General features: G+C 56.7%; 4 protein-coding genes across 4 annotated transcripts; 1 reads left to right on the top strand and 3 right to left on the bottom strand.

The window, feature by feature from the left end:
- Window positions 1-286: 286 nt before the first annotated feature.
- DICSQDRAFT_182819 (uncharacterized protein) lies at window positions 287-1,311 on the top strand (the record flags this gene model as incomplete). Its single annotated transcript, XM_007369162.1, has 4 exons — window positions 287-436; window positions 487-674; window positions 737-1,054; window positions 1,110-1,311. The coding sequence occupies 4 exons, from the start codon at window positions 287-289 to the stop codon at window positions 1,210-1,212; spliced, it is 759 nt and encodes a 252-aa protein (XP_007369224.1). The 3' UTR covers window positions 1,213-1,311.
- A 1,691-nt stretch (window positions 1,312-3,002) lies between these two features.
- On the bottom strand, window positions 3,003-6,342 carry DICSQDRAFT_139807 (uncharacterized protein). The gene is made up of 6 exons (XM_007369161.1): window positions 5,946-6,342; window positions 5,676-5,875; window positions 5,518-5,571; window positions 4,974-5,033; window positions 3,102-4,900; window positions 3,003-3,050 (listed from the first exon to the last, which is right to left on the bottom strand). The coding sequence occupies exons 1-5, from the start codon at window positions 6,141-6,143 to the stop codon at window positions 4,342-4,344; spliced, it is 1,071 nt and encodes a 356-aa protein (XP_007369223.1). The 5' UTR covers window positions 6,144-6,342; the 3' UTR covers window positions 3,003-3,050; window positions 3,102-4,341.
- Window positions 6,343-9,223: 2,881 nt separating this feature from the next.
- DICSQDRAFT_68000 (uncharacterized protein) lies at window positions 9,224-10,092 on the bottom strand (the record flags this gene model as incomplete). The annotated part of the gene is made up of 2 exons (XM_007369160.1): window positions 9,224-9,779; window positions 9,905-10,092. Coding segments are annotated over 2 exons (744 nt in total), but the record flags the coding sequence as incomplete, so codon positions are not given.
- An 11,189-nt stretch (window positions 10,093-21,281) lies between these two features.
- Window positions 21,282-23,475, bottom strand: DICSQDRAFT_157027 (DBR1-domain-containing protein). The gene is made up of 8 exons (XM_007369159.1): window positions 23,349-23,475; window positions 23,093-23,283; window positions 22,940-23,023; window positions 22,769-22,890; window positions 22,633-22,718; window positions 22,059-22,556; window positions 21,653-21,953; window positions 21,282-21,581 (listed from the first exon to the last, which is right to left on the bottom strand). Exons 1-8 carry the CDS (start codon window positions 23,352-23,354, stop codon window positions 21,481-21,483), a joined length of 1,389 nt encoding a protein of 462 aa, XP_007369221.1. The 5' UTR covers window positions 23,355-23,475; the 3' UTR covers window positions 21,282-21,480.
- Window positions 23,476-25,609: the final 2,134 nt, after the last annotated feature.

Raw genomic sequence — 25,609 nt, 5'->3', positions numbered from 1 at the left:
CGATATCCCTTGGAGTCGTTGGCATGCCCAGTTCAGTGCCGAAACCTCTTGTTGCGTCGACAGTTGTACGGTCCCTACTCTATGTAGGCGACGATCCACGACCAGATGCTCCATCCAGTGTTGTAGCAATTTGACAGCTGTCGCAGATGTACCGCAGCATCGCGTTCCGGCTGCGGTACGATGTGGAGGACATTTAAGTCGCCGAGGTGAGTGGGCGGGGCCTCGGTCTGCATCGGAATCTCTGAAGTCCCTCTCCTCTACAACCTTCTCAAACCATACCGCAACTATGGCTAGCTGGACGCACTCAAAGTCGGGGTCAACGAACTTGAAATCGAATTCGACATCCAAGTCCAGCTCCTCGTCGAGATCCGGTTCGAACCCCAGACCGGACTGGGTCCCCGACCCCCACTTCTACTATGATCTCCATACGTTCGAGGTTTGCGTTGCAAGTCCTACAAGCGAGACAGTCGCTGATGTCCTTCGCAGGTCGATTTTGTTCGTTTCCGCATCCCGACGCACTTCTTGCTTGCCTCGGGCTTCTTTCGGAAGATGCTTCACGTAGACCCGCCAGCGGCAGGCACTGTCGAGGACATCTGCGACGTCGACCACATCGAAGGCGTCACTGCTATCGAGTTCCGCGACTTCCTGCGGGTCTTGATGCCTGCGCCATGCAAGTATGCGTTCAATGATCCAGCTATCAGAGATGGTTACAGATGACTGACGACGCTGCCGGCAGAGCGGACGGGACTTTTGCCCCCGGGCCGACGTCGTGGGTGAACGTCCTGAGACTGGCGTCGCAATGGGGTTTCACACACATGCGCGAGCTGGCCATACGGCAAATAGACCTCGATCCGGATTGCGTCGTCCGGCTTGATGCTGCCCGGCGCTACAAAGCCCATGAGCTCCTTCCCCGTGCGCTGGAGGACATCGTCGAACGTGCGGCGCCCCTCGAGGTGGAAGAGTTCAACCTGCTCGAGCTCGAGCTTGCCGTGAACGTGACGAGGTATCGCGAGGCGGTCTACCGTCTCCCGAACAGTGATTCACGTCAGAAGCCGTACGTTGGCTCACATTTTGGTGTTTTCTTGATCTGACTTTGCACTTGACGATAGCGATGGAAAGACGTCGTTGATTGAAGGCATATTTGGCCCGGAGTTCGCGAGGGACTGGGAGCTTGGGAAGGCGATGGCTCGGAGGTCATCTCAGCATGCTTAGTTGCCGTAGTTCTTGAATATTATTGTATCTATGGAGGAACGTACACTGGTTAAAACGGTGAAGATGACGCCACAGCTGCCTACGGCTGCCGGACGACACCTGACGATGCGCTAGGCCAATTGGCTTGGCTGAAGACGGCGCGAATGAGATGTACTGTCTCACTTGCGAATCACGCAGAGAAATGTTCGTTCAGAAGGTCGTAGGATTTACGGTATGCTATATGGCAGAGGTACAATCTGTCGCCAGTGTGTTGTAGAAATCAAGGCTCGCTTTAGACAGCACCCTGAGTCGCCTGTCCATTTGAATTCGTGTGAGGCGGCGGCGTCGGCTGGAGGTGGACATCGCCGCTCGGGCCGGGATGCGGACCGAGGCTATAGGCGCCAGATCCGTGCGTGGGGCGACTACGGCGGGGAGCTCTGGGCCAATGGAAATGTTGTATCGACTATTAGAGAAGATTTCAAGTCTTGGCTGTTCTCGATCGTGCGTGTATGAGGGGGGTAATAAGGTGGTAGATTCGCTCCAGGGTCATCTCATAATCCCAAGTGGCCCGTGCTGCCGCAAGGACATGCGGGTGGTGGTGGATAAGTACAAGGAGGAGGCTGATGGAGGAGTCTCACCGGTGGAGGTGAGCTCATGTCCGTCGAAGGCGGGGTGGACCTGAATCGAACAGGGAAGGTTGCAAGGAGGAGATTTTCTGACGGTATGTAGCGACTGCCTCGGAGCACGGCCTATGTATCCGTGCTCTCTACGCACCCCCGACGCGGGTCACCGACGTGGGTCACCGACAGCTCGCCAGCCAGTCGATGGACAGGTCTGAGCTCACCAAGTTTGTACGCCTGGCCATGGCCGCTTCTCGTCTGTTGGCGACCGACTTGCGCTGTCCCCAGCCCTACTCATCACTCCGACGCCACGACGTAGACCGAGACCCGGCTTGGTAGACATCTGCCCTGCTGCTCCACGACTGTCTCTATACACAAACAGGTGAGCCCGCTTGCTACCTCGCCCACCTTACATCATCCCCTTCGCAATCACACCAACGAGAGCATGCCCCGAGCTACGTAACTTCCACCTTTCGCTCCCAGTCCGATCTTGATGCTCACCCGCTCTACCCCACACAGTCCCATCCGGGTGACATCCCTCAAGGCGGCAGAGGTTTCTAACGGACCTGACCATCGTCTCAGTTTTCCACCTCGCGTACCACTCGAACCGACTCCCGTCGTGATTATGGCAAGTGACAATGGGAGAGAGAATCATTCCGGCCTCTTGGGACGCCGCCCGGTTTCCTCCACAGCGCTCACTGCGCGGCACTTCGTTCGCCCACCCCACCTCGTCCCCTTTCCGCTTATCCACGCTGGGTCACATCGAGCCTACAGTATACGCCGCATTTACTCCCACTCGCGGGCTACCGCGTCTCCGCACACCGCCTCTTGAACGCTCCAAGCAGGCATCATCTTCGTCGTACACAGCTCGCGCATCGGATTGTCTTCTGTAAGCAAGTTTCCCACATAGTATCCGTCTATCTAACGTTGTTCCAGGCTGCGCCGAGCACCGTCGGAGGCCCGTTACCGCACCATAATAACTGTCCTGATAGCATGCACCGCCGAGTAACAGGGCACGTCATACCCACCCGTCTCAAGTCCCCCATCCCGCTCTTGGTCGGACCGAGAGCAATATATCCATGTGCTCACCATCTCTCACTCTACTGGCTCGACGCCGGACTCTTCGGCTTCCCCAACTACATCTCCGGACGACCCTCCCCGTTCCACGCCGTGCCGAGAGTCCATGCGTCCTCCAGGACGTCACAGCGTCGGGATTTTGCCTTCCCTTGGGAAGGTTTCAGGTACGATTTTCACTCTCTCTATCGTTGTCAGTGGTTCCTGACATCTTGCAGTGTACACAAACGTCGTCGCTGGACGCGCTCAGACTCGCCACCCGCTGGCGTTCACGAGCGAACGCCTTACCATCATTGAAGAACCGGACGATTCCGCCGTCGCGCGGGACTACGATGTCAAGGAGTTTTCTCCTGCAGCGTTCGAGGACCTCGCTGAGCCCGGTAGGCCCAGACCACGCTGCACAAGCAGAACTACGGTATTCCGGGGCTCGAATTGGCGATCCAGGTGATGTAGTACCGTGATAGGTCCATCCAAACCGACGGGAGGTGACGTACATATTCTCGCCCCTTACCGGCCTCTTTCAGTCGCGAACTGACAGTGGTCACACCCGGGCTGGGATGCATCACAGATCCGAGGGTGCTTGTCAGAAGACAGTGAACCAAGATATGTTCGGCGCGGAGTTCGCGAAGGCTGAAGATTTGGTGAACGCTGCCCGGCCGGTAGAATACGCCCTGTCCCATCGACGCACTCACCGTATGTTCGCTGGCAGGCGGGCACTCTACCAGTTCTGGAGCTGGCCTGGACCCTTCGGTCGGTTCGACGCAGTGCCTTCTTCCCCATGCAGATGTACGAATAGCGCGCCGTGTGGGTGTAGTCTACCGCCCTTGGCAGATCCTCTGATGCAGTCTCTTACCGACGACGTCTGCCTATGCGATCTTCCCAGCGGTACGCTATCCGCGCGACGTGCGCGACGACGTGCAGGTCTTCTCGCCCCAAGGAGGACCTCGCGTGTATGCGGAGGCTGGCCCGAGGATGAATTTGTACTTGTCGAACTTGCGTCTTTACGCGTTCGCTCGGCCATCGTCAAGGCCCTAGCGTGCCCTCGGACGTCGACCAAGCGTCTTGGGACTGCGAGCACCTGGCCGTCTCAGAGAACGCGGAGACGGATGAAGCATGCTCGCGCACGAACACATACTATCGCTGCGCGCAATCCAGACGAGTGCGGTCGTGACGTGACGGTACCGTGTCTACTTGTGTACAGTAGCTAGCTAAGTACAAGTTGAATGTCCAGCTCTGGCTCCGACGCCATCGTACGTGTGCACAGAACAGATTAAGGCTTCGTAGCGAGTAGCAAATAGCGGTGGGCGATGGTAATGTGGACACGACGCGCGTCCAGCGAAGAACGACAAAGCTAAATGTACTACTAGTACAGTACACAGGCGCGACGCGACGATAAATAAACCCACGTAACATGGCGTAGGAACGCAGACGCGAACGCGATCGGGCGCAGGAACAACTACACCTGCAGAAAGTCTGTCCTCAACGAGTCGGCGTCGCCCTTGTGCCCGCCGATCTTCCGCGTCGTCCACGCGATCGGCGACTGGCTCAGGAGCGGCCGAGACGTCGACGGGGTGGTCGACCCCGTGCCCGGGCCTCTCTCCCTCTCTCTCTCCTGTTCCCGCTCTCGGTGGTCGAGCGACATATTCCGCAGCTCTACGGGGGCGTGGCCCTGTCCGCTGGCGAGGGAGCCCTCGCCATGCTCGACCAACGTATACGCCCCCATCGGGCTCTGGTACTCGCGCATCGTGCTGGTCGGTGGGGAGAGCGGGCGCGTGATGGTTGTGGGGACACCGCTCTTCGCCGACGCGGCGTAGTAGCCTGCGGTGCTCGAGGGGTTCACGGAAGACTGGCCGTAGCGGAAGGCGCGCTCACGTGCCCGGCGCTGGGCGTAGATGCGGCGAATGAGGAGCCAGGCGAGGCCCGCAAGGATCGCGACGCCTATGAGGGACCCGAAGACGATGGCGAGGATGGTGGAGACTTTGCTCTGGGAGGAATGCGATGATGCTGATGAGGGGCTGTTGAACAGGGAACGAAAACGAAGAGATCTCAGTGGCCATCGCGGGACGTCAGATTGAGTTAGGCACGCACACAGGGAAGCCGTTGGGACCCGTCGAGTTCGCTGTCCCGGTTTGCGTCGGTTGAGATGAGCTGCAACGACCTGCGGTCAGTACCGTATCACGCGCAGATACAGATCGCACAGCGAGATGGTTTCGGAGCCGAGAGCAAAGAGGCGAGCCGCATGCGGCGTGGCGCTCGACGCAAACTCGAGGCGGTCTGGCAGGCCCCGAGGCGGGAGAAGCAGAGAAGTACCAACGTCAGCGCGCGCAAGTGCAGCGCTCGACATCCACGCGCCCAATCAGGCAAATACGCATACAAAGGAAGGCACGCATGGAGCGCGAAGGGTGTTGTTGTTGCATAACAAGATGGAAGCGGCCTGTATGGCCCAGCGGCACACAGCTTGTGGGGACGGTGGATGAAGCTCTCACAGGCTCGCTGCTCCCGGCAAGCCTATTCTCAGCTCTGCCGGAGCGAGGATCTCCGTCTCGGAGAAACAAGAACAACGGTGGACAGGGAGGGAAGAAAAGGACACGGAGAGCATGGCACCGATCCAGAACAAGAGAAAGGTACGCACCCTGAGAGCCAAGGGGGATTGGTGGTGGCGGTCTGGATAGACGACGTTGTGCCGCTGGAGAGGAGGTAAGACGGGATAGACCGATGTACGGCATCCGGTGCCACAGATGGAGTGCATCAGAGGGCAGAACGTGATAGGAGGAAGGGCGGTAAACGCACTTTCCGTTGGTGAATGTGATGTAGTCAATGTCGAGCCAATTGTTCATCCCGTTCAGAATCGCGGTCACCTTCACGGTGTGCTGAGTGGCGTTGCCATCGGACGCGAAGGAGTGCGAGAAAAGCTCCTGTTGGAATGCCGTGGTCGACGCGGATGCGTCGAGAGGAACGACGATGTTGTCGTACTGTAGGTTGAACTGGGCCTGCGGACGGGGGTGGGTGCGCAGCTGAGCCTTACGGCAGGGACGATATGGGAAGATCAGCAGGACGTACATGTTGTGGGCCCTTGGATCCATAGAGGGCGAATGCGGAACCGATGAACTGAAAGACCATGGTCGCGCCGTCTTGGGCGGCAACGTGATAGGTCTCCTGGAAGAACTTGTCGAGGTCAGGGTCGTTGGCGGACTGGACATCCCAGCCATTAGGGGAATATGATATGGATGGGTCGGCGTCGTCGACGGCGAAGTTCATAGAGAAAGGAAAGGGCAGGGAGGGGGGTATCGGGCGATGGAAGCAGGATGAGAGCGAGCACTAGCAGGCAAGGGCAAGAGGGAGGAAGATCAGCACTGAGGACTCTGTTGGGTATTCAGAGGCAGAGTTGGGAGCATGGAGGCGAAGCGAGGGACCGGGTGGTCGACACGCAGAGGGGGGATTGCGTGGTGTGGGGAAAGGGAAAGAAGGACAGGCGAGTGGGACGGTAAAGAATGATATGAGCGGACGGGTGTGGAGGTTGGGAGGAGAGACCAGGACAGCGACGGCCCTGGCCAGGGCAGGGACGACTTGCCGGCTAAGCTGTGAAAGATGGCGAGCAGTAGCCGCATGCATCTCGCCTCCTTGCCACGAATACCCTGCGGTTCATCATGATCGATATGTTTTGTTCGACATCACGTCAAGCCGCCGGGTCGTTCATGTTGGCGTCGGCGTCGGCGTCGACGATAAGCAGCTGTCGCAAGGATTGAGCGAAGGGCTGCGCGATCTGCATTAACCAGGGCGCTGATCCGCTGCTGGTAACGCGCAGCCCGACGCCCGCCTGAGCGCCGCACGCGAACAGTATCCTATGGTGCAGCGCCTTACTTCAACCATCTCTCCAACGATCATTTGAAAACCATACCGGCACCAGTCTCCGATGTTCAATTTCACTCCGCGCCCTCTTTCTTGTCCCTGTGATCGACAGGTCCATCAGAAACTCTAAACGCACCACACTCAAGCCCCGTGTGGTTACCAATCTCCCCTAGCCCGAGCACAGCGGGGACGACGGCAAAACACGCGACTGCGCAGGTTCGCGATGGCCGACTGTTTCCAGACTTGTACGACATTGATCAACTTTACACGCGACACCCGTGGCGTTTTTATTCTACAACTAAACCGAGCTTACAACCTGGAGACAGTATTCGAGACATGAGAAATCGAAGCCAAGTCAAGCACGGGTAAGCGGTACGGCAGTACATGGAAGAACGGTCCTCGACAATCGACAAAACGCATAAAACACATATAACACAATTTGAAACCCATGTATGTAAGGCGAACGGGATAGGATGGCTAAAAGTCAGAGAGTCGGAGAGCGCGACGACGACACGCCAGTGCGGATATCGGCGATAGAGAGTGCACTGTGGCGCGGAGCGTCGACCACCGGGTAACACCAGTCACTAACACGAGCATGAGCAATAGGAACGCCGACCAAGATTAGAGGGGGTGTGCGCAAGGTATCTACGGTATGCACCGACGCGATGATGATATACGATATATACGAGTAAATGACGTACGTGAAGAAACCTGGGGAAGACGGGGCAATATTTAGAGGCACAGCACGACGGAAGACAAGACGGGAGACCGACGCGGAACGTGAGAGACGCAAGACACGACCGAGAATAGGCAGCAACGAGCCAGACGGGGTAACGCGACGCTGAGACGCGCCCGGCCTCCCGCTCCTCCTAGGCGGCCGAGGGCAGGACGGACGACATGACGGGAGCAGCGCACGGCACTGTGACGCCGCCCAATAGGCACCCAGAAGGAGCGCCAGGCGCGAACTACGCCCTCATTCCAACGGCAGTGGGGATTCGTACTTGATCATTCCCGTGGGACTCCCCTCCGGCCCCAGCACCCCCAACTCCAGGGGATCCTGGCCCACGCCGTCCGGGAGGTGATAGCCCCCGTCCAACATCGCCTGGTGAGCCAGGTGCTGCGGTAGATGCATGACTGGTTGCGGGTGATGCGCTCCCGAATGCCCGTGGTGAAGCTGCTGGTGAGAAGGATGGCGAGCGTGCGGCCGCAGCCCATCCTGGTAGCTGCTGTTGTGGTCCGCCTGCTGCTGCCCCTGAGTAAAATACGCCCCCGACGGCGCGCCCATGGGATGCGGGCTGCCCGAAAGCGGACCCGGCCCATACAGCTGCGCGAGCCTCATGTATTCCTCCGAATTCCGCCGCTCCTGCTCCTCCGTCTCCTCGCGCTGTTGCTGCTGCTGGAGACGTTGCTGGAGCTGCTCCTGCTGCTGCCTGTGCAGCTCGAGCGAGTAATGATGCGCCCGCGCCGCTATATGCGGGTTCTGCGCCACCTGCTGCCGGAGGGGGACTGACGCTGGCGCGATCGACGAGCGCGAGTTGGGCTGCTGATGTGACGAGTCCCGAGGATGTGGTGGGCCGCGAGAGTGCGCCTGTTGCTGATGCACCGCCACTTGCTGCTGATAGCGGTACAAATGGTCGAGCTGCTGCTGCATCTGCAGGTGGGTCATTGCAGAGTTCCATGACGGAGAGCCGTCGAGACTGTGGCCGAGACTCTGTCCCGTATTCGTAGTCCCGCCCGCTGCTAACTGGGCGGCCAAGTGCATCTCCGCCGAGCCGTTCGCCGCGTTCACGTGGGCCGTCATCGTCGTCGGATCCAGAGTAAGGTCGCTTCCGAGGGATTGACGCACCAGGTGCGTACCGGAAAGCTGAAGGTTCGGCGGTGTACGACGCTGAGCCTGGCCCACCTGTGGAGGGTGCGTGGAAGGAAAATGGGGAGTCGTATCCGCCCGGAGATGTCGGCTCGTCTGCTCCTCCTGCATCCTCGCCGCCTCCATAGCCGCTGCCGAGTCGGCGTATGGGCTCGAGACCGCCACCGAGCCGTCCAGCTCCGACTGCAAATCGAAGGGATAGTTCTGGACCCCGAACCGCGCCCAGGTTTGATACTGCTCCAGGTCCTGCAACGAAAGCGCCGGAGCCGGCAGATCCGGGTGGGTAGTAGTATGAGGCGGGAGCGGTCCCTGGACGAAGACCTGTTGAGGGTCGCCGTCCGTGATATGGCCCTGTGGGTGTGGGGGGAGGTAGTACGGATGAGTGTGTGAGGGGTTGTTGTTGTTGGGATGCGGCGGGGAGCGACCCAAGGGCAAGGGACCCGGATGGGGGTGCGAGAGCCCTGACGGGAGGGAGGGATGAGGCGACGACCGCGCTGAGGGGTGGGAGGGATCGTGCGGGCTCTGACCCTGCTGATGATGCTGCAGCGCCACTGCTAGATCCTGGGCGAGCGGCTGATGGGATATCGGGGACACTGAAGTTGAATGTGGGGGCGGAGGGGACGAGAAAGGACTGGCCCGAGTGGTGCTGTTGCTGTTGCTGGTAGAGAGTAGCGGAGCCGGAGGGAGAAGCTGATGATGGGTTGGCTGAGGCACGAAAGGACTGGCCGGGGTCACGAAAGGAATGACTGTTGGTCGGCCGTTGGTTGGGGCGATCGACGTCGGAAGTCTGGATGTGCCATGTAGAACTGCCTGACTGGAGAAATGTATTCGAACCCTCGTAGCCGGTAGATGTGCCCGGGCGCTGAGACATGGAGAGGACAGCGTGGGAACCCTCCTCCGTCTTGACGGCCATGGCGGGGATGGACGCGTTGAGGGACGCGCTGGAGGTGGGTGAGCCACCAGAGGTGTTTGAGGAGGTATTGTTGCGCTTGCCACGAGAACTGCTGCCCTTGGACGCGGCGGTCATGTTGGCGTGAAGGGCGGTGAGATCCTGCATCATGCGCTCGTTGAGGTCCTGCTTGTCTGCGTGGACGGTCTGGGCATGCTGGCGGAGGTTGTCGAGGCGGGAGAACTGCTTGCTGCAATGACAACTGAAGGGCCGCTCGCCGGTGTGCTTCCTGTAGGGAAGAGGGTGTCGGTGAGCGTCATTCGGGGCGAGACGCGGGCGGTTCAGGGGAGAAAAAGGCGCGTAGGACGAGGGGAAGCGGGGAAACGTCCGTCACGAGCTGGAATGACTGCGTACCTGATGTGCCTGGCGAGATGCTCACTCCTGCTGAACACCATCCTGCACTCGCCGTAACCGCGACATTGGAAGGTCTTTGCGGGGGCGGGACGATAGCGGGCCTTGCCGACGCCTGAGCTGGCGACGGAGGCGTTGCGGGGGTCGGGTGGAGGGGCGTTGAAGACGGCTGGGGCGACGACGGCCGTCATGGTCGAGTCGGGATTGGAGTTTGGAGAGGGAGGAGCTGTGGACGCTGTGGGCGAGAGCGAGTGCGGGGACTTTTGGCTGTCCATTGGCCGTTGGAAGCGGCACAGACCCAACCTAAAAGGTGCCTGAAATCTCAATTAAGGCACTCCCCGGCGGACTTTCAAATCCCCTCCCGCTCCCTCGGCTCAGGCACTTTTTCCGCCCGGTACCGAATCCAGAAGGCCGACTTGCTTTCTCGATTGCAATAACCCTCCCCCAAACTTTGACGTCAAAACATATCAGAACATATGTGCCCCCCGGTCTCGCATCCAGCTCTGCACTCCCCTGCAGCTGCAGCCCAACCCAGGCGTGTAACAGCCCATCAGCCGGTGAATCACTGCACTATCTCCACGTGTCCCACCCGTTCGAGCGAATCTTTCCCTCCCAGCCATTCGTGAGCGTTTCAGCATTCCCGCGTCACGCCTTCGCGCATCCCCCCTTCCCCAGCTTCGACCCTTCTCTCCACCGAGACACTCAATACATAGCGTGTGAACCCCAAGTCCCAGTCCCAGCCGTGTGCCATCGTTTGCTTACCAGTCGCCCCCGCCCGTCGCCGGCTACATCTGCGCACACACCCAACGCTGTCATCCGTCTCACCCCGCCTCGATGCATTCAGTCTCCGGACGCACTTGTCCCGGCTCCACTTCCCCTTCAAACGCGGGATGCCTTGTCATTCTGTTTTCACAAACCATATATGTACACACGAATGAGCTGGCAGAATTGGGCTTGGACTGTCATCGCGCAATGTCGAGGGCCGTCACGGGCCATTGTGCTCCCGCTGCCCACCGCTCATAGTGAGTCCGTTAGGCGGGGTCGGACTGAACAAGTCATCAACTTGTGTGACAGTACGTTTGGAAGCGAGCGCGCGGCTGATGTGTCTATCGTGTTTCGGTGTTTCGTGTGTGATATGTTCTGCCTGGCGCTTTCGATCGTACGGCGATCGCTGCGGTCAAACTCGTATTGCTCTATCGCGCGCCATCTGGCACCGTCCGTGCTTCTGCCCGCGGGTGCCGCTCTCTAGACTACTGGTCTATGACCGCCGCGGACACAGTACGCTGTTAGGCTGGGAGGTGGACCGGTGACAGGTCGGGTGCGTGAAAGGCGAGACTGAGCGGAGGCAAGAGCCATGCATCGGCAGTGAGCGATTGTCCTCCGCGTCCGAGAGCGTTCTCGCCCCTGGGTGGCTGTGCTAGCTGCTTCCCCTGGCCAATCAGGGCAGCCGAGATGCATGTCCCACGTGGGGAGAGTGGCCGAGACGGAAGGATACTTATCCCGGTCGGCCATCCCGGCTCGCTCTCGTCCACAAAGTACTTTGTACTCACTGTTGTATATACATACACACACGCAAAGTACTCCTGCCCGCCGTTTTCTGCGAGCTCGTGAGACGCGGTCGTTGCCGCAGCTCTCTTCCGCTTCTCGACAGAGCCTGGCATCTCTGCGTCCCACAGTCACCCAAACACATCCGCTCGTCTGCCACAACAGGTGTTGCGGTCGATGTTCCGCCCAGGGCGCCGCTTACGCCATCGACGCCCAACGACCCTTGTGGGAGCCTGTCTCTTATCGTCCTACCCGCGCGCGTGGACCAGATGCATCCAGGATCGGGCGGCTGTCCGACGGTCCGCCCAAGCTGCGCATCAGATTCAGATTCTAGTTCTCCTCCCACCCGTGACACCGACAGCTGGCCCCGTCCTTGCTCTCTCTCCTTCTTGCCTTTCGCTTCTCCGCTCACCGTTCGCAGTCGAGGCCCCCCCGGAAGGCGTGATAGTGATCAGCACGTCCACTCGAAACGCTTCCACAATCCAGCACCGCCCGTTCGTATCGTCTTCTTGATCGCATTACCTATCAATCCCGCGGGATCATCTGCAGGGTCGGAACGTTGGCTCCTGATGCATATGCACATCCGGGCCGCTCTGTTAAGCCGCTCCTATCGGCTGACGGGCGAATGCTACTGCTTCGCTTGCAATCGCGGAACGGTTTGTTCACGTAGCCTCGAAGTTTGTATGACCCAATCTCTCCACCCTACACTCCTCAGATTTCGTCAGCGGCGTAGCGGTGATAAGTATGATGGCGAATATTGACTGTGGAACGGGGAACACGGGGTTCCGTAGTCTAGCAAGCAGGATGTATGAGGTTCTCCGCGCCAAGCCTTTTGTTGGAGTCACACGAAGGGTCGGTGAAGCAGCTACGTTGGACTCAACATCAGCACGTCGATTCACGTTACTTAGGCCTTCCCTAAAGCCAACCTGCACTGTCTGCTCATGGCGAGCGCACATGGTGGTCAGCCTTCGCATATATGGCGCGCTTCCTCCTCTTCTCGCTCTAGCTTTCAAGCTGGAGGTGCCAGCCGTGTTTGCGGTGCGGTGAACGCCATCGTGAGCTCAGACCTCAGCGTCGAGAAATCGAGCGCGGGGCTAGCGCGTCTCAATCGCCGAGCGTGCCTGGCCAGCACAGGAATCTCTAGCGAGATGCCAGCAGATGTCCGAGCCCGTCGCGCCCTGACTGCGTGTGGAAGCGTATAACTGTAACGAAGTTTGGCTTTGACGGCCGCGTGTACGCGCGCGAGTCGGGCGAAATCAAGGCACAGAGCCATCGTGCACAGAGGTGCGGGGACAAAGTGCGGACCGCCGCGGCTGCAGTGAAGATCTGTCGGGCTGTGGAATGTCGCTGTCGGGCGACAGCTGCACGTCCGCCCTGATCGACGATGGTGCGGCTGCACTTCATATTCCTCTCGCTGCGTTCTCTCTCCGAGTCTCTGTGCAGTTACCGCCCACACGCTCTATGCTTCTTGTTCTCTGCAGTTCTGCTGGTGGTCCTATGGTTCTGCCCCTTGTTCCCAATACCGCTACTTCTTCCTGGATGGTGGACGTAGCTGCTGCTTGATCTTTGGGTTATACCTGTTTCCGGGCATCCTCACGTACAGGTGCCAATACAGTGAGTGCCAGCGCGCGTCCCCGGGCCGGCGCTTCCACCTGTCGCCTGCGTCATCAGCAAAAGTGTAAAATTGTTGTTGTACATTACCCTCCTATGCCTATCCAGGCAAGGGAAAAAATATATGGCATGCTTGCAGGACTATTCCAATGGACCTGTCGCGTTTCCTTCAGAAGGCAATGTCCGTGGACTGCCTGCATGGACAGGCCATGCTCGGAAATGCCAGGCAATACGGCCGAGACGTCGCCGGTATTGCATGGTATTGCAGAGATTGCGGTGCCATGCAATACCGGCGTTCGAACGCCGTACCTTTCAAGGTTGCCTGGAATTGTCAGAATTGCGAGACGGGGCAAATGCTGCAAGTTGGTGCGACGTGGGGCAATAAGGGACACATGGTGCAGGTTATTTGCGTCATTGGCTCGAAATTCATGCATTGGATGATCAGGAGAGTCCAGGTGGTGTGTGCCTAGGAACTAAAAATGTATTCCATTTACATCGAACTGATAATTGGGCTCGGGAGGATGCACGGGCAGGTAATCGTATTGCCGAACAAGACGATGATACATAATTACATATTCACGAAGGATAAGCCAAAGCGCAAGTATGATATCCAACAGCAAGGGTGGTGATGGTGTTGTCGACATGTAGGAGAAGGACAACGAGGACGACAAACTGAGCTCACCAACACCGCGTACCCGCGACCGCCTCCCCGGACTGTCACACAGTTCCAGTACGTCGATTGGCCCAATCTCAAGGTCCCTGATGACCCGCGTAGTGTGCTGCACTTGATGCACCACGTTGACGAGGCTGTCGGAGTGTCATGGAGCGCGGACCAGAGGCCGTGGGAAGAAAGCCTACTCTACCGTACAACAGTGCTGCTGCATGGCAATACCGTTGTTGCGGGCAAATACGCTCCTACAGTCAACACAATCACGGAGATTTCGGGGACCGCAAAGGACGACCCACCCGTGCTCCTGCACTGTTCTGCGGGTGTTAGAATATGGGCGGGTTCGTCGCCGTCAATATGGTCCCTGATAGTGTCCGGCGCGAGATGCACAAGCGGAAGGAACATCCCAGACTTCAAGATCCTACGTACCGTTGAGTTGCTTGTGGCGCTACCTCGTCGCTCGCGAACACTACTAGAAATTGCAACGCGAGATAGAGGGTACCCGATGGATGCCGAGGTGGCGGGGAGACTATATGCGCGCTTGGGCTGGACTGGGGTGTCGTTGTCGAAGAAACGAAGGGCGCTGATCGGTGAACGCGACCTAAATGGATGATGCGATTGTGTCTGCTATGCAGCCAAAACGTGCTGGGGCTGACACTACGGTGAGTGGGGGTGAGTAGGGAGCAGGAAAAGCCAGGAGCAGAGGAGGTGGGACGGTAGAGTCAGGCATGCTCTACAGGGAGAGAGAGCGAACAGAAGATGAGGTGGAAAGAGTGGGGGACAGGGAGGAACGGGGAAGGAGCTTACAAGGGGCCGGGGAAGGCACAAGCCTCGCGTGACCGCAGAACCAATGCTGAGGCTCAAGAGCGGACTTGTTAGAATATTCGCCGCATGCTGACCGTTCCACAACGGGATCTTGCCCTTGCTGTGGATACAAAAAGCGACCGGTCATCCAAACTGAAGGAGCGACTTAGCGAGTGTTGCCAGCCCTGCCAGCTCTGGAGAGGAAACCGGGTGGCTGTATGCGATCTGGAGGAGAACGAGAACGAGGATAAGCTGGAGTGAGAGAAAGGAGAGGCTGGTTAAGACGCGAGTTGAAGCATGCATCACTGATGGTGAAGGCGTAGTAGACGAGCTCGCTAGGAAGAGTCAGTAGATGGGCGCATATATGCGCCGGAATATGTACATACTTACAGCGCGTGATTGCCGCGCAGTGCATCCTTCAGCTTGGAGGGTGGGTGTTTGTAACCAACAGCAGTTGGTCTGGGAGTTGAGGAGCGTGATCTGAGAGAGATTATACGAGTACAAGGGAAAGAGGGGAATTGACGTTTTCTGCGCAAGGACGCTCTTTATAGCGCAAAGGTGGAGCTGTGACGCGCATCGGCGCCTACTCACCGGACACGTTCAACCCACTGAACACGTGCTCGCGCTGGCAGTGGTTGAGAGGAAACTTAGCTATCCTCTCCCACTTATCGCCCTGACCACTGCGTGTATGCGCACTTGTTGAGTCGTCCGCAAACTGTCCCTTAGCACTGACTATGACCGGAGTTCAGAAGCCGGTGCCGCACGCGTACAGGGGCATATACCTCCTTCAAGACCACTCCCGTCGCCGCGCTCCAGACCTGGAGAAGATGGCGTCGACGAAGGAAGGCGCTATGGACGCTCGGCGCACCCGCCACGCCATCCATCGATGCGAAGAGTCACCTTAAACCGGCGGACCATGAGCGGCCGGTGGCGTGCCAGCTCGCAGTCTGCGGTGCACCACGGTGGAAGAAGACTCGCAAAAACTGGATGCGCGGGCTCCCATATCGGGCGCTCGGGCTGTCCCGCGCCTGAACCGACGCTTCAGGCAATACCGGCAATTGTGAGGGCGATTTTAGCACTTTTGCTGATGGTCCGCGAACAGTACATAGTACGTTTCGACCTCTATTGCGCGCTCGCTCACAAAGCCTAGCACCATGAACGTCCCGCGGCCACCGCCGATATGTGGCAAGGGACATACTGTGCGCCTCGTACCGGACATCTGCCACGGCGCAGCTTCACCATATCTGTCCCCCTAAGCGAGTCTCCCACAACGGCCACGGAGTGCGGACACCGCGCATCGTTTCTCCGGCTTCTAGCCTAGTACGAACCTCGCTCTCACCTCTCACCTCGTCCGTCTGATCTGACCGTGGGCGACTCGGTCACCAGTTTTCGCGCGCACGGTCGGATTCGTTCGAGATCGTATCCGGTCCTCTGCCGACTTGGGGAGTTGGGATTGAGTTCTCGAGATGGCAATACCTCCGTCCGGGCTTCGAGGATTCGACGTCTATGTGCGAGGTACGTACGCGGTGCGCTCGCCTCGAGTGAGCGCTCTCAAACTATACGGGAGGGACGATGGACCGCGCTACCGGCCCGCTGAACGGACAACAGTGCAGAAAGCTTATTGGGACCTTCTGTCCCGGATGCCTTGTGCCGCGCACGAAAACTCCGAGAGATGACAAAGCCTTCTTGCTTCCCTCTTGTCGTTCTACCGTGTCCGAGATACCCAGGTTCCATCCGCGGGTGCCCCTTAACCTCTCACATTGTGCGAAACCCGGGCGGAGCTTGCATCTTCTCTCTTCGCCGGACTCGTCTCCGATACCTCGGGGATGACCGGATATCAGCCATTGCGCGCGCATGCTGACAGATTATTTCCATTGTGCCAGACGTCGGTCAATTCGACGCTAAGGAGCGAAATTGTCCGGCAATGAGTCGAGAACTATACGCTATCTGATCCCACTCGATCCCGGTTGATCACAGATACCGTGACTCTAGAGTTTGGCACGATACATTGTGTTAAATATCAGGTCATTCGTACGGCCTGTTTTATGCTTTGCAATTGCATGCTACGACTGTACAATGCCTACCCGAATCTTGTAGGGCATGCGAGCTCGGCTACCCGGTGCTTTTGTCCGAAGACGGCGAGATAGCAGACGTTCCTCGGGTCCGAAACATCACTTTCTGGCCACACGCCAACATCACACACTTATTGTGCGAGAGGGTCGCGCAAGACGGGTGCGACTCACACGAAATGTCTCATGCTGTCATAGCTGACGGATAAACGTAGGACGTCGGTTCAAGCGTGATCGTCGACCGCGGTATATACTATTGCGACGGTCGCGCGTGCTCTCGCTGGTCCCATACCACGCATTGTTCCCGCAAGGGTGGCGAACGACTTAGTAGCCGTGCACTATGGAGGTCTACTCAGGCCGAGCTTGGTCGATCGTACGGACGCACTGAGGCACTAATATCTCTCTCTGTCAACACACCGGGGAGTGCCGCTCTATCGCTATTCTTTCTGGCGACCTATAGGCATTCGGGTCAAAACTGGACACGGTAGTTCACGATGCGCACCATATAGGTTATGCCACGCTATGCAAGAACGAAAGCTTAGCTCATTACACTGCGATCATGCCATGTGAGTCGATGCTCAACTCCGTACCTAATAAGGATCACCGTCTCATGAGTCGTGAGCTATTCAGTCAACTGCCTTCACCGGTTCGCAAGTGGAAGAACATCATATATGACTGTGTTCAAGCGAGAGAGCAGACAAGGGCAGGCCATGAGAGTTGATAACTTGGGGCAAGACGAGAGAAGCTTCAGCCTCGTCCTGTACACCGGGCCAGGCACGGAAGCGTACCGCAGGATGGGGAATCTTGTATTGAGGCCGGAAGGGCGATCTGGATTGAGGTTGAGAACTGGCGCTGTGTACATATGGCTATCGGCCCACGATTGCGTTCCCGCCGGCAGCGTCAGGCACGCCCATGGTTATATCGAGAAGCAGCAGCCATGTGCCCGCAGCATTTCGCATGTTGGAGTCCCGCGCGTGCCCGCGCCCCGTGCGCTGCTGTCAACGTGGAAAGTGAACTCCCAAGACAGATGCACCATGGTGCTGTGCTTACTGTCACGCTACTTTGCCATTCGCCGCATTGATTCCCTTTCCTGACGCTTCCCGTGAGTAAAAGTTCCTAACCGCGGTCTGGGAATCTAGCATCGCGCGTATTGGCAGGCTCCTCGCGTGGGGTCCCCTGAGGGATATCTTAAATTTGCGATTCACAAAGCCGTGGTTAAAAAGGTTCCTTAAAATTGAACACGTTACACTCGGCTTCACGGCGTATCAGACGATGCCAACATGCTACGGCGCGCTAGAGCGAATCTGTCAATGTGGATCACAGGGTCAGCCGAAGCGTAGATTCACCCAGGCCCACAGACCGAGGCGTTGGTTTTGCCAACGTGACCGCGGGCCGTAGCTATCTTCACCCTGACCACTAGCGCGGTCTCAAGTCCTCGCTAACAGCGATCTGCTTACGGCGACATTGCGCGGCGGATATACTGACGGAAAGGTGTACCGTAAAACAGCTGCCGGCGGACCTGAGAAATGTGACGCGAGCATCGCGAACTGGTGATGGAAACATTGACCGCCAAGGAGCCGCGCAACTTGTAGATGATGGCGTTGAAGTATCTGATTTCTTTCGCATCACTGACGTGATCAGTCTCGAAACTGTTCGACAATCCAGCAGTTCTCCAAATTCGGTATATTCATGGGAACGGCAAACCATTTAGAGTGTAGGCCGAGTAGGCCGAAACCTCACTGTGGACCACGCGCTTTTTGACACCGAGGAGAACCTTAGTCAGACTCCAGTTTCTCAGCGGTGCCCATGAAACACGTCTGCGCTAGTCAAGCTTTATACTGGATCGGGGCTCTATCTTATCGGGATGATTCTAAAATGCCGTCCTAGCTCCGCGCAGGCATCATTCGAATGAAAGCCGCTTCCACTGTCCCCTGTGAAATGAGAATTGACCCACCCAGCGTAACGGAAATCAATTGCGCCAGTGTGAGTACCAGAACTACAAGAAACGTTGTTCGTCCGTAATTCGCTGCATCCAACCTCTACATGCATGCATTAGTACGGGCTCAGCGGGCATCCATGCTGAGTCGTTCGCCTCGCGCAGCGTAGGTTCAACCTTGTTAGTCAAGGTCGCAGCGTCGCAGAAATAGCCCCGGACGTGTAGGTACAGTCTTTCCTCCGTAGTGCTGCGTGAACTGGTCTGATGGTGAAAGGATTAGCTCCATAGAACTATAGGTCGATGTGTAGGTATAACATATATTTGTGCCTCACTGGCAATAGCGGGCCCCATGTCCGGTTGTCCGTTGGGTGCCTGAGCGGTGCTTGTTCCACGAAGGCCGGCGGAGGCTGCGACAGGTATGCTATAAAGTACGGTCCTGGCAGGCCTGAGACATCCTACGAACGCCGTCTCGGTCCCTGCTGATATAGGGGGAAGGTACCCAGCGTTTCCTGGATATTTGCCCCGTTACCTATTGCTGCTCTCCTTCCGCTCATCTTTGTGTCGATGGATGTTGACAGACTGTTGGCCCTCTACATAACAACTTGAAGACCCTTGTGAACTCAAAATTCAGCGTGGCCGCTCTCGAAAGAAAGACATGCGATTTGGGGGAGGCAACCTCAGCACGATGAGTGCCTCCTGGCCGTAAGTAGGGCTGGTAGGCTCACAATGCCGCAGAGGATGCTGTGAGTAATACAAGACTTGCTCTCCTTGGTCCTCTGGCAACAGGGTGCCTCTATTATGACGATAATCTCGAATCGTGACCCTCGGGACATAGACCACCGAGTTGCGATGCCCAGCGGCGGCGATGTCAGTCGAAGGCTTGCAGTGAGTGTTCTGTAATGGCGTCTCTCGCCGTACGATTAGAAGGTATGGAGTGTAAAGTCGAGGTTCTACGTGGATGTATCATCGTCGTCGCAGGTTTGACGTCGGACGTAGCTCCGAGCGTAGAAATCGATGCCCGTGGCGCGTTGGGGTGACATGTGCCCCTTGAATAGGACTCGGTCAACGGTTGCCAGAGCTTCACCACGCCAATGTTGGAGACATAGACGATACAGTAAACAGAAACGGGGGTCTCCGTGTCAGAGCAGCAGCGCGAAAAAATCCGACTGATGAGAACAGTGGCACTCGCCTGAGGGGGAAGGTCTGGAAGCCGTGAGCTCACACGCTGATCGGGCGCAACAGCACGAGGCGAAGAGCATCATCCGTGCTTGGGGACCTATATCTTCTCTATCCTATTGTGCACAGTACACTCTCACCAGAAACTCGCCATGTCAGACCTCTTCGGAGATGTGCACTTCACGATACGCTTCTGTACGTTCTCTCAGCCGGAGGATCAAAGCACCGGTCGTCCTCCACTGGCAAGTGGATTCGAAGATGTGATGTCTTCGCGACCCCACGCCTCGCGATGCCGATTCACGAATTGCAGAAACTGGAAAGAAGTGTAACCCACCTACAGGGTTAGCTCTGCCTCTTGTCGCCTGCGAGGCAACGAGTGAGCTAGTGTAAGGGAGCCAATGTGACATGTAGCTCAGCTTTGACGTCTTGCAAGAACTGCGACGACGGCCATCAAACACCATACGGTCCATGCGGCGATGGTATCTATTACACGTAGTCAGCGGCGCTGTATGTCTCGTAAGTCAGCAGATGAGGTTTCGACTGTATGGCTTATCCTGCATTGAGGCTCTGGTGTTGAAACGCGACACTATATGCTATCAGAGCGTCCTAGACGGCGGGATGGCATCCGGGCTTTTTTCGTGCTCTGTAACGCGCGTACTGGTCAGACATCAACCGTTCGCCACGGGCTGGTCAGATTCTGACAGTCCACAGTTCAAAGCACATACGCTGTGCCAACGGGAACACATACGAAGGGCCGTGTCAAGAGCAATCCCGATGCCACAATCAAATTCGTCCGACGCCTGCGCCGACCGGCGTGAGCAAATCCTAGCTTCGAAGGGGAAGCGTCACGCATGTAGGTACCTGGAATGAATTGCAGGTGCCTGAACAGTCGCACACACAACATTGTTCCTACTTTGTGACTTCCGTTGTCTTCGCCGCTTCAAAGGTGGGCCTACAGGCTCCGTAATCCCGCTGATCATCGCATCCTTCCCCGGGCGTGGCATACCAATTGAGTGATTCGTCCCGAGGAATACGCCGACGCACCGGTACGGAGATGCAGTCCAGTGCGTTAGATCTGGGGGAAAGCACGAACCTAAACTCAGACCGTGAGATAACTTGCGGAATCATGGGCGCCGAACGTCCGAGTCAAGCTACAACGGCTGGAGCGCGACGTAGAACAGGCGTGTTGGACTAGTCCTCCTTCGGCTGCACAAGCATATGAACTGGCGTCTTCCAACACTCGCTAAGTCTCTGAGCGTCTCCGCGAGGACCTGGAAAACTTTACTGACCGCTAAAGAAGAGCTCAACGGCGTGAGGACCGCAAATAAGCTCCTCTTCCGTCTAGATCCGTTGAGGGTTTCATCGGGTTCACAACCCTGATGTGACGTACCGGTGGGGTAAAAGGATCGTGCCCGATGCAGCCAGTCGGCTTGGGACTCGGAGTCACGAGCGCTCACAGGCGATCGTTATCACGAAGGCGCAGTCTTGGAATCAGAGAAATCAGGTCAAGTGAGCCATCGAGCAGAATGGAAGAGTGGCGAGAAAGAGCAGATAAGCAACATGATGGGCACTGGACAGACAAAAAATGAACTGGTTGCGCGCGATACAGAAAAGAACGGATGGCAATATTGAATGTACAAGGGGCGAACCTTGCAGATACATGACGTGAGGCGCGATCACTAGTTGTGTTCGAGACACGACACGCGGTGAAGCATGGTGGATAGCGTGGTGGCGAACAGGCAGTGAACACACGAGGAAGAGGAGTTGTGCCTTATGCCGTCGAGCCACTCTCAGGGACAATGAGATTGACCTTGTTCTCGATTTGCAGCAGCTCACAGAACGCCGCAGTTTGAGGGTTGGGATAATACGGCGCTGCGTAGAACCAATCATCCATCGTCGACTTCTCCGCACATTTGCCGAGCCGAATCAACGCGAGGACTTACGTTGGGCCCTTGTGTCCTTGTCCTCCGGTGCCGGTGCCGGTGCTGTCATCACGAATTGTTGTATATCGTCTACTTTGATGATCCCATTATCCTTGTTGGCGAGGACGTGTTCCTTGATCCATCCTATCTCACGCTGCACTGCGTCTCGCGCCGATGTTTCATCTGGATATGATGATTGGGTGCGGCTGAGCGTCATGTGCTGGTGGAATGCACGAGTGATTGCTAGCCATTCGGGGTCGAATGATAGAACGAGGCCATCCTCTCGATGCTGTCCAGGAGGTATAATGTCGACGTCGATTACCTGCAGCAATCGGCAGAACGTCAGCGACTTTGCTCCGACCAAGCCGCTTGGGAGGAATATATGGCCACAACGTGTTGAAATTGCTCTCCCGGTCAGGCGACATACCTCAAGGAACTGTCTTCTGGGCAAGCACTTGTCGAGAGCGAGGAACTTCGTTTCTGTCGGGGGCGGTAGGGGAGTAGGCGGAGCTTTAACATCTTCCTCCTCATCGTCCAGGATTATCTCGTCGGTGTTTCTGGGCGCGATTCCCCTACCTTCTGCAGGAACTGCTGCGGCTGCAGGTTCGGTATCTACGTCGTCTTCGATGTTGATCTCATCCGGATTCGTTTTCTCTGCGCTCTTGGTCGCGTCGCGGATGCTGCTAGCGTCTGGATCTCGACTGTTATGTAGGACCGTCGCCTCGAAGCGACAGTGCAGATGTGCAGAGAACCACCACTGCGGCTTGAGAGTGCGCAGAAGGCCCATCAAGGGCGGTGAACCTAAAGCACCTTTGTTGATGTCGTCACGGAAGTAAGGCTTCCGTCGAAGCAAATCTCGAAGGTTTCCGTGATGTTCGATGCCCTGTGGCCAGTCATGCGATAGGAAGACCGCTGGAGATGAAAGCTATGAGTCGAACGGGAAGCTGGTTAGTGATAACCTTTTCTTGTGGCTTCATGGAGCTAGATGTTGTCAGACGTACGAGGGAGAGCCGCCTAACATTGTACTCCCGGATGTGATATATACTCCGCACAGAGCTGTGATTATAAGGAATTCGTTCCCAATGGCCTGAGAGAGGTTCAATTGAGACAGAGTAGGAACGAACAGACGAGACACACCTTGTCTGAAATCTTGTGCCTTGAATATCCCTGATGCGCCCGCTATACGTACACCATTCACCTGCACACACCCGGCATGACCTAGGAAGTATATGTTCGGAGCAAGCCAACCTCCATGGTACCTGTGCTTCCTCCAGCAGACCGTGCATTCAGATGTGAAGGATGACTTACAGCTCCCAGAAGTAATTTGAGGCTTCATGATTCCCGCCGATGACTATTGTCAAGATCGGTGCCTTGGCTTGGCCAGTGTAGTATCTGCACGACGTAAAACCGAATGAATCCTCACCACCACGACCGAATGGGGATGGGTGATAGCCCACCTACTTCAGAAACCCTCCAAGCTTCTTATATTTGTCGGGAACCGCCATGCATTGCAGGTCGTGGTAGTTTCGTATGGCCTGGAAGTCGCCACAGATGAGGAGGAGGTCGACCTTATACCCATTTCGCTCTTCGAGGGACGCGATATGCGAGTAGATAGCGTCGAGTTCTCCGTGACAGCATCCCTCAATAGCGATCTTGTGATGATTACACGGGCAGTATGTGTAACGCGTTGACTGAGGCGGGTAGAGAAGGGGCGTACCTTCATATCGAACTCGTGCGTGCGAAGCTCACGCTTTTGCAATGCGCACCTGAGGGAATTACGCAATTTACGAGGCAATGAAATGACTCCAGTTGATATCGCGAGTATCCGATGAGCCGTTTGGATGATTCGGAGTGGGGCAAAAGTAAGGTAGACGAGCAGAGCAAGATGCGTAATTCGTGGAGCGCCGAGCAAGGTGGCCCCTTTTGGTGCGCACATGAATTATACCGTTGACGACCACTCAGTACTCCTGATCAGTACTCAGCTTCCGCCCCTTGACCCTGAGCCCTTATACACAATCACGCGGCCGGGCGCACAGTGTCCTTGAGTTTCTTTGTCATATTGAATGTCATTTGATATTCGATGCTATGGGGCACTAAACGGTAGCTCAACTTCAGATCCTATAAGTCTTCAACAGGTCGAGATCAGCTACACTCGATGTCTACAATACAGCATCGAATCCCATATCAAATTCTGAGAAGATACACAGGTATGTAGAATGCTGCACATGGTATTACAATGGTTGCACGTTCGAGGTAATCTCATCCACCGGCAACCTCGATGTTAGCCTTCGTAGCGTCTCATTGACTCGGCGTTCATTCCCTCCCTGGATGATATGCATATCGTGGATCCGTGCCCCAGATACGCAGGGGGGCCTAATGTTAACGCTCTGCTTGGCATGCGCGCGTGTGGCAGGTAGCCCGTGCAGTTTGTGCAGCGGAAGGCCATCGAATCTTGTGCAGAACATGCCTTCGGCAGTGGTAATCATCGACAGCACGCTCGCGAACTCGGCCCCGAGCCGAGCGTGCATCTTCTGGTGTGTGCCAACCCTAAACGTAAACCCCTAACCCGCTTCAGAGTTCCAAGTATGCTTGGGGCTCGCGACGAGCTTGTCGTACTATCCAGTGGTATTATGAGAGAAGGCGACGAAGTTGAATGGGGTTGCGGCGTTGTGGTCCCACTCCGTCAAGGTGTTGGCGTGGCTGGGCCGATTCCATGTCGTTAGGATCTTCTGAGGCGTCGATTGCAGCCACCGACGAACGCACACGCCCCATTGTGAATTGACCTGGCATGGGCCTTCATGAAAGTCGTCGAACGCGCGCATGAAGTTGCGCATTGGGCAGAGCCATGTACTTGCCAGTCAACCACAGACTAGCATTGCCACCTAGCAGATGTCGTTTAATCCGCCGAATCGACATATCGAGGTGCATATAACATAGTCTCACTTGTGACCTTTTGACGTTCTTTGATAAGCTTACAACGCAGCGGCGCCGAGCGGTAGGAATCCCCTTGAAGTAGTCGGGACTGTGCGGAAGCCGTGCGGGTAAACATTCCGTAGCAACATCGATGTGCTGTGGAGGTCGTGGTCATAGTCGAGAAGAGAAGGGCACCCAGATTGGCGTCGACTCGTCGAGTGGAGCCGTCTTGGAAGCGACCGGACGGAACCGATGTGTTCTCACTACTCTCTTATTCAAACAATTGAAGCGTGGTTCAATAGCAGTCGAGTCGGACGTGATCTTGTTGTGTTTAAGACTTCTAAATACCCATGGACGGTCAGGACATATCGCGATCCACCACTCGGGATCTCGCCACTGAACAAGTGTGTGTCACGTAACAGTTAATTCGAGGTCCCTCTAACGAGAAGCAAGCACAGTCGAGCAGTCAGGAGATCCAAGCTGCCAGTTTGCAGAGCATGAGGTAGAGGTACCGGCGACTCTCGGTCTACAGATCAGCGGCACTGGATAAGTAGCGTGGGCAAATTAGGGGTAGTCAAAGATGGCGTTTCGGAGGACGGTTCGACAAGCGATTCTGCAGCGATTCGGTGAAAGGGAATCGTCCTGGATTCGTGTGGGCACTTTGACCACCCCACGTTTCTACGGGTCGATTCCAGGATAGATTCTTGAGTCGGTCAGGCCTTCGGGCGTCTGTGATATCAGAATTAGGTAATCTATGCATCCTCGCGCGATGGTTTCTCGACGTGTGCCGCGTTGTTCTTCCCCCTACTATGCCTTGTTACAGCTCTCGGGCTCGCATAGCGAATATATTCAGTTTACCAAGACACGACGCACTCAATTCCCGGTCTTTGTGCCAGAGCCAGCAGCAGGTTGCCAGGTGAGACGGCCGGACTTTCTGAAAGGAAGGGTTTCGGTCTGGTTGGACATTTGAAGGTGGAGGGAATCTGTACACCAGTGATTCTGATTAAAGTAGAGAAGCCGCCAGCTTCAAGTTGCAGTAGGGTCGCTCGTAAGACGTGCTAAGAC

This window comes from Dichomitus squalens (assembly GCF_000275845.1).
Source record: "Dichomitus squalens LYAD-421 SS1 unplaced genomic scaffold DICSQscaffold_45, whole genome shotgun sequence".
In the NCBI taxonomy this organism is placed as follows: domain Eukaryota; kingdom Fungi; phylum Basidiomycota; class Agaricomycetes; order Polyporales; family Polyporaceae; genus Dichomitus; species Dichomitus squalens.
Note: the sequence above shows the minus strand (reverse complement) of the source record. Positions and strands in the feature narration are given on the sequence as shown.